The sequence below is a fragment of the Artemia sp. Qi Xiang Cuo genome, chromosome 5 (assembly GCF_049724085.1).
Source record: "Artemia sp. Qi Xiang Cuo chromosome 5, ASM4972408v1, whole genome shotgun sequence".
In the NCBI taxonomy this organism is placed as follows: domain Eukaryota; kingdom Metazoa; phylum Arthropoda; class Branchiopoda; order Anostraca; family Artemiidae; genus Artemia; species Artemia sp. Qi Xiang Cuo.
Window position 1 is genome coordinate 71,260,603 of NC_142798.1, and position 16,634 is coordinate 71,277,236.

The 16,634-nt window shown below is 34.8% G+C and overlaps 1 protein-coding gene across 1 annotated transcript in view; it reads left to right on the forward strand.

The window, feature by feature from the left end:
- The window catches only part of LOC148952476 (deoxyuridine 5'-triphosphate nucleotidohydrolase-like), a 30,222-nt gene extending 14,878 nt beyond the window's left edge, over positions 1 to 15,344 (forward strand). Inside the window, exons 3-4 of the mRNA XM_089088968.1 lie at positions 5,491 to 5,634; positions 15,214 to 15,344. Coding sequence (XP_088945094.1) covers positions 5,491 to 5,634; positions 15,214 to 15,233 — 164 coding nt within the window. The 3' untranslated portion in view covers positions 15,234 to 15,344. The remainder of the gene's footprint in view (positions 1 to 5,490; positions 5,635 to 15,213) is intronic.
- Positions 15,345 to 16,634: the final 1,290 nt, after the last annotated feature.

A 16,634-nucleotide genomic window follows, 5' to 3' on the forward strand; every position in this document is an offset into this window, starting at 1 on the left:
GATTATTTATTGCGCAACCCAAGTATATTTCATAAGGAATGTAAGTGATTGCAATTCCTGACCCAGATTCGGTGTTAGATTATCTTTTTAGATTTAGAAATCTCATTAACTCAGTGACCTTGAAAACAATTTCTCGGATTACAAAGCTATAACTCCACTTTGACGTCACGGGCTGCTTGATTGGATTGAGTTTATATTGGCAACAGTTTTTGGCATTGATTTGGAGTGGATTTTTGTCTATTGAATATTATTAACGTAAGTGCAATTATGAAATAATTGGTGACTCGGATATTATTTTAAATCCAATATTGAATTTTATTTCTCGATCGATGATCGATGGTATCAAAGTAGAAACAATAATTGCTAAGTCGACAAGCTTTTTCAATCATGAAACCATTCTAAAGGCAAAGGAAGTTTTCACATCAGGTGCTAGAAATTGGAACACGTTTAATTAGATGCCAAAAAGACGATGAAAATGTCCTTGACATTTGTAAGTGGTTATCTACGGCATCGAAAGAAAAACGTAAGATCCCAAAATTCGTGATTTACTCACCATGTTAAATTCCAACAATTGGTGATGCGATCGCTGCAGCCTTAACCTGTCGCATGAATGAACTTTCCCTTAAAATTGACAGTTCGTCTGAGCTAAATAAGCAACATTTCGCAGTACAGGCAACTCCTGCCTGGCACTCTTCCGCTCTGTCGTCTTGCATCAAGGACCAATCCAATCTTTCTACCTATGCTGTTATGTTAAAAAATTGCCCGTCCAATCTTTCATCCCCACTATTAAGGAAAGATTTTATTGATAAAATATGTCCTGAAGCTGCAAATGATATTTCAGAGGTGAAACGTTCGTCATCAGAATGGAAAATTGTCGTAAAAAGTAAACCCGCTGCCTCCTCAATTGCTGACCAGATGAAAAAGTTCCAACCTGGCCTTTTAGCCTCTATTAAATCTCCCGCCTTCATCGGTGTAATAAAAGGCGTTCCGACAGAAATGAATGAAAAAGATCTAGAGAAAATTATTCCAAAGTGTGTCAAAGCTTTGCAGTGTGGCAAGTCACGCGTCTACAAGATTTATTTTGAACAACGGAGTGATCTCGATTCTTTTCTGAAAAATTCTGTGAAGGTGGGTTATGAAAAGTTAACTGTCCAGAATTTCATATTTATACCTAGACGGTGTTTCAGATGCCATGAGCAAGGACATTTTGCTGCTGATTGTAAGAACGCAGAACTATGCTCTCGCTGTGGTTCCTCGGAGCACTCTTCCATCAGGGATAATCCATGTGTTCGGAACATGTTTTGCATTACATGTAAAGAGTTTAATCACACCTGTTACAGTATCAAATGCCCTGGCAAGGCTCGAATCGATAAATGGGCAGCTAAGTAGATAAATGGATATTCGTTTTCTCTCTTGGAACATTAATGGTGGTCTTATAAAAAAAACCTATTCTTGAAAATATACTTCATAATCATGATATTCTTTGTTTGCAGGAACATTTCCTGACCAACCATAGCCTTAGTTTACTGGACATTAGTGCCACTTTCAAAATTTTCTCGGTTCCAGCTAAGTGCTTCTAAAGGCAGAGCTTCCGGTGGTATTGCTACTTATGTAGCATCGAATCTTAATTCTAGTGTTTTCTTTTCTTGTGATAGTTTTTTAGCTGTTCGAGTAGTTGAGTGCGTAATAATAAATGTGTATTTACCCAGAGATTACAAAGATGAAGATTCGGAAAGAGATTTCGCTTTTGCAGTTAGAAAACTTATCTCCTGTCTTCGTGATTTCCTTAAACTGAAAATCCCTTGTTTTATTGTAGGTGATTTTAATTGTAATTTAAATTGCGGGTTGTCTTCAGCTTCTATCCGTGCTTCTTTACTATTAGGAATATTTGGTGATGATTTTAAAGTTCAACAGAAATCTGCTCAGTTTACTTACATTCATTCTCCCTCTTGCACATCTAACCTCGACCATGTTGTGTCATATAACCTTGATATACCTTGTGTTGAGGTAGTTTCCAAATTTCAAGTTTCAGACCATCTTCCTATTGCTTCTAGTTTCAAACGAGAAGCTTCTCAGATTCCAGTGTTACAGGCTTATACTATTCGCTGGCACAAGTGGTATACTTCTCGCGATTGGAATAAAATTGACACATCTCAGTACATTGAAGTTTCAAATAGTATCCTATACAAGATCCGGGTTCCATTTCATCTTCTGCAAAAGTCTTCTAATAAAGACATTAATGAGGTTAGATTAACTCTTGATATACACTCCACAGAAATCTGCCATGCACTTTTGTGTGCTGAAAAATGGGCAGTTCCTCTTAAAAAAATACGTGCTGGTACCCAAGTTTCCGGGTGGTCCAAAAATCTAGTGCTGTCCAAAGCTTGAGAACGTGCTAAATTTTGGTACAAATCATGGAGAGATCTTCTATGCCCCCGTCAAGGAATAATCAATGAACTGAGAAGAGTGTCAAAAAAACGTTTTGCTAAGGAACTTGCCCTTCATCGATCTAAAATGCAGACACTTTATTCCGAGAAGGTCAGGAATTTACCTGATCTTCTGTGGAAGCTATTACCTCGTACTGTCTCCTCCAATTTGCCAGACCCGAATGACATTCCATTGTCCGAGTGGATATCCCATTTTTCAAATGAATTTTCTGAGCCTGATCCTTTTTTAGAGTCATAGTTTTGTGAGGAACTGTGCAAATTCATTGACGAATCTCCTGACCTTGATTTTGTTGTTACTTGTGACGCTGTTATAAACGCCAAATCCCAACTTAAAAAGAAAGTCTCTTGTGGGATAGATAAGGTGAGCACTCTACACATCATTAATGGAAGTTATCTATTGGTGCGTCATCTCAGCCTTCTCATGCAACTGATATTTGCTACAGGTATTGTTCATTCCTCGTTCTGCATTGGTGATCTGTCTCCGATTCCCAAAAAAGGGAAATCTGAGCTGCAATGTTCCTCTTTCCATCCCATCACCATATCTACTACGACATGCAAACTTTTTAAGCTTCTTTTTCTTGATGAGTTAAGACAGAAATGTTACGTTCCCCCACATCAATTTGGTTTTCAGGCTAATCTTGGCTGTTCTCATGCTCTTACAGCAGTTTTTACTGCCCTCGCCGACGCTGAATCTTCGGGAGAAAGTATGATCCTCGCCGGACATGACGTTAGACGTGCATTCAATTCCTTAATTCATTTTTTCATGCTTCTTCATATGGCAAGGCGAGGCGTAAACCCATCAGTTGTCCGTGTTCTCAGGGATTTATATAGCAATCTAAAAGTGCGTTTAAAACTTCCATCCCGTTTTTCCCTGCAGTCGGCTCTTCATCCTTCCCTATATAATTGTATTAAATCTCGTGTGAGGCCAAACTCTTCGATTCCCTCGAATATGCTTGTGAATCTTCAGTTCCCCCTCCTCGTTGAGAAAGGGACTAGACAGGGAGCTATCACTTCCCCAACCCTGTTCAATAATAGTGTCCTTGAAGCGCAGGCAAAGTGTCTTCCTTCATGCATTCTTGGGAGAATCGATATGTCTCTTATTTGTTATGCTGATGACATCCTGAATCTTAGCCGCACAATCAAGTACATTGAGCAGAATTTCAAATTCCTCAAAGATGAATATGCAAAAATCGGCCTGTCTTTTAATCCTGAGAAATCTGAAGTAATCCTTTTCAATTGGCGAAATCCCTCTACTTCTCTTATAAATATAGACGGTTCTCTTGTTAAACCCTCAGAACATATTACATACCTGGGCCTCCCAATTGGCACATCTATAGGCTACACACGTCGTTTGCTGATTTCTCACGTTGAGCGTAAAATTAGCATTTCTTACGCTGTAATCGTAAAAAGCAAACTACGTTTCAACTGTTATATTCTAGCATCCATTTACAACGCCACAGCCCTTCCTCATCTGCTTTACATTGCTCCTTTCTGGAGATTTTTTACAGTTACAGATAAAAAGCACCTACAATCAATCTTCTTCAGATTTGCTAAATATCTTCTACATTTGCCCCCTTGGACAAGAAACCGTAAAATTATTCATTTGTATAAGCTATCTGACCCTAATATTACCATTAATAAATCTCTATCCCGTTTTCAAAGTAAGTTTCATCATCCATGGTCAACAATTTGTTCACAATAGTTTTTTTTATATTAATGTAATGCATATAGTCACTGTTCGTATTAATGCAATGAAAAGTTTTCTTTTCCCATGTGTGTGAATTTTCAATGTGTGTTCGTGTCCTTCTTTTTCTTCTTTTTTTTTCTTTTTTGTTTTCTTTAGTGATTACTCCGTCTACTGTACCTTTTGTACCTTTTTTTGACGGGCAATAAATGAATAATAATAATAATAATACCATCCTAGCACCAGACAAATATATGATGCCTCTGAAATCTAAGGAAGTGACCTCTGCCCAACACTAATAGTGGACGGGATGCGGTATCCTTTCTTCTGATTGTTTTATATTTCATGATCAGAGGCTTTGGAGATCAAGTATTTGAATGAATCATGACTTCGTACATCCGCATAAAGAAAGGATTAATAAGGGAACAAATAGTGGACGGAATGTGGTACCCTGTTCCAAAGAATAACTAATGCAGATATTACAAATATCATCTTTCAATATGGGGTAAACTGATAGTGGGCTGCAACAAATTGTTCGTTAAACTGTTTTTGTTATTACCAACCGAAATAGGAAACTGGATACTAGCGAGTCTTTGACACTGACGGAGTAGCATTACCCGGAAGAATTTGAAAAATTCCAAATGAGCTTAATTTTAATTAGTTAAAATTGGGTAATTGAAGGTAAACAAAACAACCTTTGCAGTCAAACCGATATCTCGTGAAGTTAGGCAGACTCTTTGACTTCAAACCTTTTCTGGATTATAAAATAACCAGTGCTATGTTAGTTTTCAGGACATTGCTGCTTTCCAAAAATTGCACGGTAAATATCCTTTTTTAAAAAGTGCGGCTTTTGTCTTCAACCCAATGTAATTTTAAAAAAAAACACATGCAAAATAAACAAATAATATCTTTATTTAGGTTTTTGTTAGTTTCATGATTTTGCTGGGTAACGCCAGATAGCGTTCGCTGTGTTTTTTTTTCTCGATGGCAAACTTGAGTTTCCTCTTTTATCAGCTTTTTGTGTCTTTGTTACAAAATTAAAAACCAAAAACATTTTAACTGAAACTTAGAGGGCAAAAATCAATGCCATCTATTCTGACATGTTTTGGTACCTTCCTTGCAAGTGGTTTCTACGGGCCAAATTACAAATTCCTTTTGTACAGCAACATTGACTTACATCTCAACCCCAAAAAGATAAGCATATCCAAAATCTATTTTCTGCACTCCCCTTGCTCCAAATTTCAATAAGAGGTCAAATAAGTTTTCTTCTTCAATGTGGATGTTGATCTTTATTGTTTGTTACCTGGATTATTTTGTCATATCTTGTTATTGTTTTAATGCTTATATGATTCCTTACAGCTGGTGTGGTTGACGAAGATTATCGGGGAAATGTTGGAGTCATCCTGTTTAATTTTGGAGACGACATATTTAAGGTTGCTAAAGGTGACAGGATTGCTCAGATGATCTGTGAAAAGATTTGCTATCCAACAGTGACGGAAGTTGATGTATGTCTAGTTTTGAGTTTTAATGTTTCACCAATTATCTGCACCAATTTTGGTGTTTTAATTATCTGCATAATTTGATGAATTGATCCTATAATAGAAACAATAACGCCGCACAAAATAGCACCAGAAGCAAATACGCGATAAACAACAGCTAGAGCTATTAGATTTTCTGTGCCACGACCCGATGAAGTATTTCAGTCGCTGTGACCCATGAGTCACAGCTTTGGAGCAACACAGGTGACAGCCTCTATCGAATTGGACTCAAGCGCTTTATAGGCACAAAAAAAAATTCCTAGCTGCTAACCCCTACCAAATTTAACTAAGATCCTAAATACTAGGTAACGAGATGTGGATAATAAGAATGTAACCCTTCCATACAGGAGGCCCGATAGAGTACAGAAACCATATACGAATAAAGCGAATTTTGCTAGTCCGTGTTGTAATTTAACTGATAAAAAGATATTTTCATGCTGCAGGGGTCAGGTCATTTGCAGGCCCTGAAGAGGCATACCTATTAGCCTAGCTCTTAGTCCCTCTAGTATGGCTGAGATCTGGCCCCCTTTCTCTAAGCATGCTTATGTCAAGAATTTAGGGTCCCTTCTATTCTACTCCCCTACAAAAGTTAAATAGATCGTGCCCTGTCCCCCCAACACATTAGCTGGTACCTCTTCTCGTGTTCGGTGAATAATAATTTGGAAATCACCTCTCACTTTTTTCAATTTTTGTTAAAATTTAGACACCTGATTAGATCTTCCGAATACATGAATTCACCCCCTGCTCTCAGTGGTGTCAATTCACGAAAATATAGGGAGACCAAATATATTTTTCAATATATAGGGGAGGACAAATTTGGCGTTTTTTCAAATTTTTTCAATGAAAATACTAAAAAAGGTTAAAACTCTAGAAGGGCAGTTGCCCCGTTCCCTCCCCCCTACTAAATTAACACAACTCTCCTGCCCTATTACTCTGGTATAAAAATCGACTATGACCCCCAATAAAAATTTTTTTTTTTTTTTATAAAAAAATAAAAACAATTGATTAAAAGAATTTATTTAAGAGGTTGTTGGGTTCACTACATTTATGTCCATGCAAATTTGTATCTGTGTGTTTACATTTATTTCTTTTGGTACTTGGTTATTCCTTTTGTATTTATTAATTCCTTTCATATTTATTGATATATTTACTTTATGAATTTTATTTATATTAATTAAAATTTCTTCTTCATTGAAGCCTTATAAATATATTGAATTGGGTATCAAAAGGAAGATTTATTGTTCAATATAATTTCAATTTGTATCTATTCCCTTTCTAATCTTGTTATTTTCCCTTGTTGACATTATTATTGACTGTAGTTTAGTCCAGGACGTACGCTGGGAGAGAAAGGCTCGATGCCTGTGCCCCAAAATCCTAAATTTTCATACATTTCCGGGTACTTCATATACAATATTTATTTTTTATTGCCCCCCTGCCCCTCTCAAAAAAATCCATGCGCACCTACCTGGTGCGATCTATATGTAGGTCGTTTGCGTGTCATCTTCACCAGTCCTGACACGTGTCATATTTGCACCTTTAATGATTTTTTGTCTATGTTTAGTACTAACATTTGTTGTAGCTAAACACCAGATTGACAGTGAAATATTATTTTGGCATGTGCGAAAATGATTCTTTTGAAGGAACTTCACTTCGGTATCTTTAATTATCACTCCAGATTCCAGGTAGATATACATTGTTGATTGATTTTCTAGCTTTAGCTCGGTGTTACCTATCAGTTGTCACATATATGACTGAATATTCTAAATTACAGTCGTACAAATAGGTCGCTCGATGGGAAGGGCAGTTGTAGTGAAAGAGAGTACGTATCCGGTTACAGTTAAATGGCTTGAATTTTTAGTCGCTCCTAGTCTTTGATATGTGTGTTTTAAATAAAACACGAATTTAAAGTGTTTCAGCTTTTGTTTATCAGAAAACAACCAATTAAAGGGAGATTTCACCCAGGGAAGATTGTACTCGCTGATAATTACAACTAGGAAAGACGGCAAATGAAAAATATTCGTTTTGCAGAAGACTGTGCTCGTGGACGATTACACGCAAGGAAGCTTATATCCATGTAAGATCTTACTCTCGGAAGATTCCAATGCTTGCTAAGATTCCTCTTCGCAAGAGGTTATTTTTTTTACCAGTTTTATTATTGCCCAAAAGAAACTTTTAAACCTCTTTCAAAGCGGTCACTTAACATCAAATTTAATGAAAACCAAAAAATCTATATTTTTGAACATTTATAAAAAATAACTTAGTGTGAATAATTGTCCTCGTTTTCTTCCTTTCTTCGCGATTTTATGTTTTACTTAGTGTGAAAGAATGAAATTCATATTAACCCCTTACTTTGGAGAAAATCATTTATTACTGACATCTCTGTTTAAGCCTGGATGCTAAAAAAGCGAGAAAAAGCATCACTTTGGTGAAAATTGTCCCTCCCAGACCTTGGTTTATCCAGAGTTTGTCCCCACCCCCCAGCTGAAATTTAGTTTCTTCTAAAGTCTTGTCGAAACTAAGATAAGCCTGCATAATTTAAGCATCAACAGAAACGGATCAGTTTTCATTAGTATATATTTACCTTTATAGTACTAGAAAGTATCTTTATAGTATTTTAATAGTACCATATAGTACTTTCATGGCACCAAATGGTTCATTTTTCAGTTAATTTTTTTAAATTTCTTGCCCATATCCACCACTTGAATATCAAATTGCGTAAGAACAAAACATTTTACAAGCTTTTTGTTATAATTAATTGTAATGAAGTGTTTATTTCCGTGTTTAATTTTTATGCATTTCATATTTTTAACAGTTTGATCTTTTTATAATTTTAATTCATCCGTTTCAAACTTCTATTTTATTTCAGAGTAATGACTGTATCGAATTTATTTTCTTAAGTCTAGCTCTAAGAGCTATACTTAACTCTAACCATAGAGCAACAGACAGATTACTTGCATAAACTTCTCGTTTTTTTTGCACGCGTTCTATTTTACACCAAAGAATCAGTCAGATTTTAAAACTGTGGTGTTATTTGTTTCTCCAGAAATTTTATATCCTTGCATGTCTGATTTGTTGCTTAGTAGTAGTTGACCCGATTTGAAACAAGGCAAAGCTTTTAATCTCTCCAGAAATAAGGAATAAAGGGATTGACTTGCAAAACTATATCCCCCACCCCTTTCTAAAAAAACAACATAAACAGTTGATTAAAAGCACTGTTTTTCATGCGCAAGTATAGGACAGCAATCTCTATTGTTATCTGTGCCGTAATCTTAGACTTAATCGTCTCTTAACAAAGCATAATGCAGTCAATATGGGGTGCAAAATTGAAGCCACATTATACAGCTTTATACTAGTATTCTTGTTCATTATAAGAAATAACTTTTTTTGAAGAATAGTTCACCGGTCCTTTTAAAAAATTTGTGGAAACACGCCTTTAGAGCTATTATCGAAAGAAATTTTCAAATTTGTTAGTCAATTACTCATTGGAGGTTTCTCACTTTTATTTGTTCTGTTTCTGGTTGTTCCTCCTTGAACTTTTTATTTAATATAAGAATTGAAACAGAATGAAAAAGGGTACTTGTGTGATATACCCCTGACCTAATATTCTTCATCTAAGTAGAACCTAAATCCTAATGAAATATACCTAAGATGATAAAAAATAATACTTTAGAAACAAATTTGGCTGTACATTTGCACATGCGCGGGGGTGGGGGTAAAATATAGCGGGTCTGTATGTCTTATGTGTAAGCTACAATGATTCTGATATTATTGTAGTAAGAATTGTTTTATAACTTCACACTGTCCAAATACTTTACCCACCCCCTAATGTGCAAATATATAGCCCAAATTATATATTTTCCATCTATTCTGTCACTTCTCTTTGTTTGTCTTACGCTAAGCTGAAAGAAACGAACAAAAAAAAACGGTTTTACAATGCGCCAATGACTGAACAACTGGAGTGGTTGGGGGAATATCATGCAAGCATCTGAATAAGTTATATTGACCAAATTATCAAGAGATTGCCTGACTTACACAAAAGGCTGTTAGTGATTTGTAGATTTTCTTTCTTGTTTAATGTCATTTTAGTTTTTTTTTTTTTTTGGTTTTTCTTCTTGTTTTGCTCAACTATTGTCTTTTTGATGTGTCTGGGTATTAAATAAATCCAGCTTCCAATGTATTTCCAAATTAAAAAGAAATAGGCGAAGTTGCAGCTTGCATTTCAATAATCGGGTAATAATATAAATTTTATCTTGTATTATTGTTTTGTTTCTATTTTATTTTGTTTAATGAAAATAAAACTCCGAAGCAAAGCAACTTCCTTTTTTCTCATTAATTAAAAAAAAACAATTTTTTCTGATGGAAGTAAAGGGCTATGATGAAACTTAAAACTAATAACAATTATTGGTTCGCAATTTACGCAACATAATATGTTGCGTAAATATATTATATCTGCAGATATAATATATCTGCAAAATTGACTCAAATAAACTGACTCGTAATTTTTCTCTAAATTTGTAGAATTTTAAAACCTCGTGCTTAACTGAAAACACAAAATCAATGCAACAAAAAGTGATTAGGAGCAGCAAATAAGTACCACGCAAAAAATAAAAGACTAATTTAAAAGAAATTAAAAGGCTGTCAACAGTCTTTCAACGGCTTTGAAATCACTAAATTTCGGTATACAGTTTTAATTTTCTCAAAAGCTCAAGTAAGATCAGTTTTCAGTAAAGCGCTAGCGTTTCAGAATTCTCAAAATTGAAGGAAATATTACGAGTCAGTTTATTTGAACCAAATGCTGCAGATTTCTTTTGCATAAACCGCAAAGCAAAAATTTTGTTGGTTTTAAGTTTTATCCTCGCTCTTTATTTCCACCAGAAAAACTTTATGTGCTAATTAAATTTTTAAGTATAAACATTTAAGTATAAGCAATAAATCTTACATAAAGATTTTTGTTTGAGGAGATGAAACTAAAGAAGCCATATGGGTTTCTGTTTAAGTAAGGCATTATGCATGTGTATGCTTTAATTTACATCCCTCTTAGCTTTCCTTACAAAATCCGGAATGGTTTACAGATCTTGAGAGGGAAGATTGTAAACCTCAGGCCTAGGGTTTTAAACGTGGAGACTATGATAGTACCTTTTCCATTCTTCCCAGCCTTTCCATTTCTGAAAGTCGTAAAACTATTATCATAAAACTATAAAGTGTCTATACATCAGCCATTATAAAAGAAAGTGAGCGAAGTATTACAAAAATTAAACGTTCTACTACCGTGCGACAGCGCAGTGGATATGGCCGTAATCCCCTATAGTGGGTGCATAGGTTCAATCCCGCCTGTCGCACGGAAAATGGGAAACGCATGAGAAACTTTGTATAATTTTTTTACCCTTCATTTGTCGAAGATAAAGGCTCGAAGATTAGCTCAATTAAAACAATGATTACAAATTATGGCTTCATTTTGTTAATAGTAAATATCGCTATTTTTGGTGGTCTTAGAGCTAGATATTCTAGCGGGGTGTTTTGGGTCCCACCAACAGATGGCCTTTCCTATCCCAAGTACATTTCTGTAAATGCGACCTCTTGGATAAAGGCCCCCTAGAGTAATCTTGATCCTTTAAAATGGTATGAGATAGGTTGTTTTGTTCTGGAGACAATGTCGTGCAATTTACAGAAGTCTAAGGACCAATCTGAAGGATCCTTAAATAGTTTTATGATGTTGCAGTAGCCTAGTAGTTCTGTTAGTCTATAGAGGATTTATGAAAAATATTAAGGAGGCTGGGAGGGCAGAATAATGAAGAGTGGGTATTATAAATCTCAGACTTGGGGTTTTCAACTTTAGAGATTATAATAGCAATCTTTTTATTCTTCCCAGACTTTCCATTCCTGAAATGGCACTCATAGGGTACATTTTGTTACAATGGTATTATCAAGTATTATCAAGCAGAGACGGCAGTAACTATTAAATTGATAATTCATCGTTAGCTGTAAATTCACCTCGTTTCTTGCTTTCGTAAAAATGTAGGTGTGAAGAATTTTAATCAACCAGTCTTGTTATACTAATTTGTTGTTTTTTTTCTGTCTTGTTACACTACCAGTCTTGTTACACTAATTTGTTTGTTTTTTTTCTGTTGGTTTTCGTCCCCCTTCCTGCCATGTCATCTTTTTGGTATTGATGGCTCGCGGCAAATCGTAAATAATTTGTATAAGAGATGCAGGAAAACTTGAGATAATAATGCAGGAGCAAAGTGAGCCGCTCGTGTTCCCATCCATATTGATTCAAATTGACCTACATGCAGAGGGGAGCCTCTATAAATTGAAAAGCAGCTTTCTAAAAATTATCTTTTTTTTCAATTTTGACCCCTTCTCTCTAAGTACCAAGACAGTGTGTTTAGGTACAATTTTATAGCAGGGTGTCTACAAATGTGTTGAAATGCATTCTTCATCAATGGTAAGACGAATTTTTGCCTTGATTGCGGCAGTTATTAATTAGTTTGTGCAGCCTAATGCAGCTATAAGCTAGATATTACCTTAGTTTACACAACACTTCCTCTAAAGGCACCTGTGTGTGCATGCATAGTGTGCCTACACTATAGTTTGCATACACATACCTGTGTGTGCATGCATAGTACGCAAGAAAATGTGATACCCTTTTTTTTGCGTACTATATATTTATTTTGTTCCCGGAGATGGGCTACTTATCTTCCGTATCCTTTTCATACAAAGTATTATCTAAATATTAGAACTATTCACCTTGTGATGACGGCGGGATGGTTAAAGCCACGCACGGGAACCAACGGCTAATTTTAATTTTTTCTATCATTTATTCCTTATTTATATTATTTTTTTTTATAATTATCTAAAAAAAAGACTATATATCGAAAATTTTGGTAAATTCAAAAAAAAAGAATGTAGGTAATATTTGTTCCCTGTAATGTCTTATGACCTTTTAAGTAAATGACAATTGATTATGTTGATTATACTTTTTTTTCAAATTATGTAATTTTTAAATTAAGTCGCCAGACACTGGCATTTAATAAATTGTCTAAAATTTTTCCCAGCCTATCTTGTTCTGAAATTTTACTCAATGTCCACTTTTTTGGTGCCATATGACACTTTGTGATGGCATTATCAAGCTGAATTAAAAAAAAAAAAATTAGATGTAAAAATTAGCTTTTGAATGAGCCCTTAAATGGTTCTATGATGTTACAGTAGCCTAGTAGTTCTGTTAGTCTGTAGAGGATTTATGAAAAATATTAAGGAGGCTGGGAGGGCAGAATAATGAAGAGTGGGTATTATAAATCTCAGACTTGGGGTTTTCAACTTTAGAGATTATAATAGCAATCTTTTTATTCTTCCCAGACTTTCCATTCCTGAAATGGCACCCACAGGGTACATTTTGTTACAATGGTATTATCAAGTAGAATTTATATTAAGCAATTAGATAAATAAATTAGCTTTTAGATGAGTCCTTAAACAGCTCATTATGATGTTCCAATACCCCACTAGCTGTTACAAAAGTAAAAAAAATAAGACAGCGAATCAGTGCTACCCGTGCAAAACGGGATTTTCCTTGTTGTTCGAGGAGGAGGGGGTGGGGTCTGTAAGTACCTTTTACTGGGTTTTCAACAATGAAGATTCCGATGGTTTACTTTTTGTTTCGATCCAACGGCTTTTTCGAAGGGTTTCAGGCCTTTTTTTTTCAGAATTCCTGTAAAGTTGTTTCGAATAATATTTTACTATTAAGATTAATCGAAATGGTAGTTACCATTTCTGAATCAGCTATAAATGAATTTTTTCTCAATAGACAGTTTGTTTTTTTCATGCATTTTTTAACGTTTGGTTACTATGGGCTGCGGTTTCCTCTTAACGAAGTTGCAGCTATCGCTGTAACCTGGATAAGATAGTTCAACCCAAATAAACTTTTTCTGTGTGTTTTGTAAGGTTCTTTGTTAAATATCTATTTGCTGAAGTTTAGATCTGTTGAATCCGCAAAAGAACCGTTACTGAAAGTAGAATACAAGTAGAAGAAAAGTAGAAAAGAAAAAAAAAGAAAAAGGTAGAAATCGAAAAAAAGAAGAAAAGTAGAATACATTGCTGTTTTGACTCGATTTACTAAGTTTGACTTGCGCCTGTTCCGTTTACCTTAATTGCTGACTATAAAGTCGAGGTATTTGGTTTGTGCTGCAGTTGAAAACTTCACATCTTTGTAGAAAACTTATGCTCAATATTTTTTTCAGTATTTTTGATCGCTTTTTTTTATTCACAGTCAGGTACGTACGCAAGAATAAATGTTTGAATGACAAATTGACATGTCTGGAATTTCATCCGGGTAGAATCGTGAGTCTTTTTCAAATTGCTAAAGCTTGAAAAATCAATACTTAACAATATTGTTTGTTCCTATCGAGTTTATTTTTGCGTCGCTTTTTGTGATGAATGTTAGCCCAACTTTGTGTACATTAGTCCTTAATCCATAAATCCTTGTCGGGACGGAAACACAAACATCATATATTAGTCATTCCCAGTTGTATGAAAATAGTTACAGTGATGACAAAGGAAAATTTTCTCGACTCTTGTTAGGTTACTATACCCGAGCTGGCTGTTCTACCCTTTGATATTGGGGCCAGCGTAAAGCTGCCATGCAAATAATGATCTGAAAAATTACTTGCAGCGTAAAGTTGTCACCTATAAATTAGTTTTTGTTTTGTTATTTATTGGATGTTTTTTATCTTAAAAAATGGTTAGAAGATAGAGCCACCCACAGCACGTTTGTCTTTTATGTGGCTCTTAAGTTTTCTTATATAACGTTTTTTGTTTTTTTGATGAAGTGATAGTAAATATCTAATAATGTCTATCCTACGGAGAAATTTAGCCCTTACCCCCATCCCTAGAGAAAATTTTTAAGTTAATTTCCTCATCAGACATTGTTCGCGGTCACTCTTAGGGGTAAAAATAGCTTTTCTTCCCCTTTATTTTATTAATTGAAATGGAATCCCTTATATTCGGTTGAAATGTATAATTGCTAGAAGGATCTATAGTGTGTATTACAATAACTCTGTGAAAAGCTGAGAACAATAAGTGATAACAAATCTAAGGGGATCTGCTTTACTGTTAAAATGAAGGAAATGAAAGATTTTGAAAGCACTTCATTATCTACTAATACTTCTCGGCCAAGGTGTGGATCACAGGAACACAACTACGGCTGTTTTGGAGTGGGTACAATTGCTTTAAAATTGTCAAAAAATTAATTTGATCCTGTGTAAAAATTGATTCTCAAAATATGCATGATTTAGTTTGAAAATGATTCAAATTTCGAGTTTAATTTTAAATTTCTCTGGTCTGAATTTCTTTTTTCTTTCAGAGACTGAATTAATGACACTCAGTTTTTCATCAATTCAATGATCTTAATTATCGTCATGTGTCTAACTGAATCTTCTATCCAAAATAATTAAAAGCCTGCTGAAGGGAACAATGGCCTATAAAAATAGAGAGACGTCTCAAATTAAGCCAGTCTCTTCTCTTTCTTGGTGATTAATGTAACTCTATTTTCATAACTTGGACAACACTTAAAGAGGAGCTGGTGGATTTGGCTCAACGGGGAAAAACTGAATGATCTTGCTGGATCATATTGCCTTTGATTTTCTTTTTGCTATTTAAGAATAAACTCATTTTACACCTTCAGATGGCCTTAAGTGTTAAATCTTTAGGCCCACTGTTTTGAAAACTAGTAATCTCGGTTAAATTAAGGCTCTTTTTTTCCGTTTCTTAGTATTTTGAGAATCAAGTCCTCAGGTTGAAGTTGTAGTAATTTGATATAATTCGTCTGTGACTTCGCAACATAAGACTTCGGGAAAATAAAGAGCCTTAATATAAGACTTATAAGAACCTTAATATAGGACTTCGCAACAATTAAAGCCTAGTTCATTTTTCTTTTCTTTAATTTTGAGATTTCTTTTGTGTACGATTTTTATAAAAAAAAGTAATGCACTTCCTCACTTTCAGAGGACAGTCACATACGCAGGATTGATTTGGAGGAGAGGAGGTATTTTAAAAACTGGAGTTATTTTAAGTAATTTTTTTAAGAATAAACAAACTAATTTTATTAGATAATTTGGATAAGAATACTAAAATTCAAGAAAGTATAAGACTGATGGGGCGAAGTCTTGAGTCCCTCGCGTACATCCCTGTTTTAGGATAAAAAGTGACCTTTAAAGAAAGTGACCGGGGTTGCTTCAAACCTAGTTTTGCTCAATCTAGTCTCAGTCTATTTACAGTCATGTTGCTTGATACGGGATGTACATGTTGCTATACATTTAAATACGGGATTTACTTGTGCGTGTACATTTTCCCATTCAGTGATCTGGTCAGGTTAGGATACATTTCTATTCCTTTAAGTTAAAAAAAATGACCTAAAAACTAATTTCAGTACACTTAAACTCACCATGTAAAAAAATTCGGTGCTACAGCCAAACAATTTTGACTGTAGCATCGAAATTTGTTGTGTAGCACGCAAATTTTGGCAACTGTAAAACTTTAGGAACATACTGGTGTGGCAACCCTGGTCAGTTTCCCGAAGTTCGTAGTTTACGCAATTCATAACGATCACCGAGCTAGACTAGTATTCTACCCTATCTTTTTTCCAATTTAATTTTATTTTTTAATAAAAAAATAAAAACAATTGATTAAAAGAATTTATTTAAGAGGTTGTTGGGTTCACTACATTTATGTCCATGTAAATTTGTATCAGTGTGTTTACATTTATTTCTTTTGGTACTTGGTTATTCCTTTCCCATTTATTAATTCCTTTCATATTTATTGATATATTTACTTTATACTACTAACAACTCACCGCAGCACCAAGTCCCCTGAGGCCAACACAGCTACGCATGCTCCTCCTCCATCCCAATCTATTCAAAGCCTCCCTTTTTACATCGGCCCACGAAGTTCCTATTTCCTTTAAATCTGTCTTTA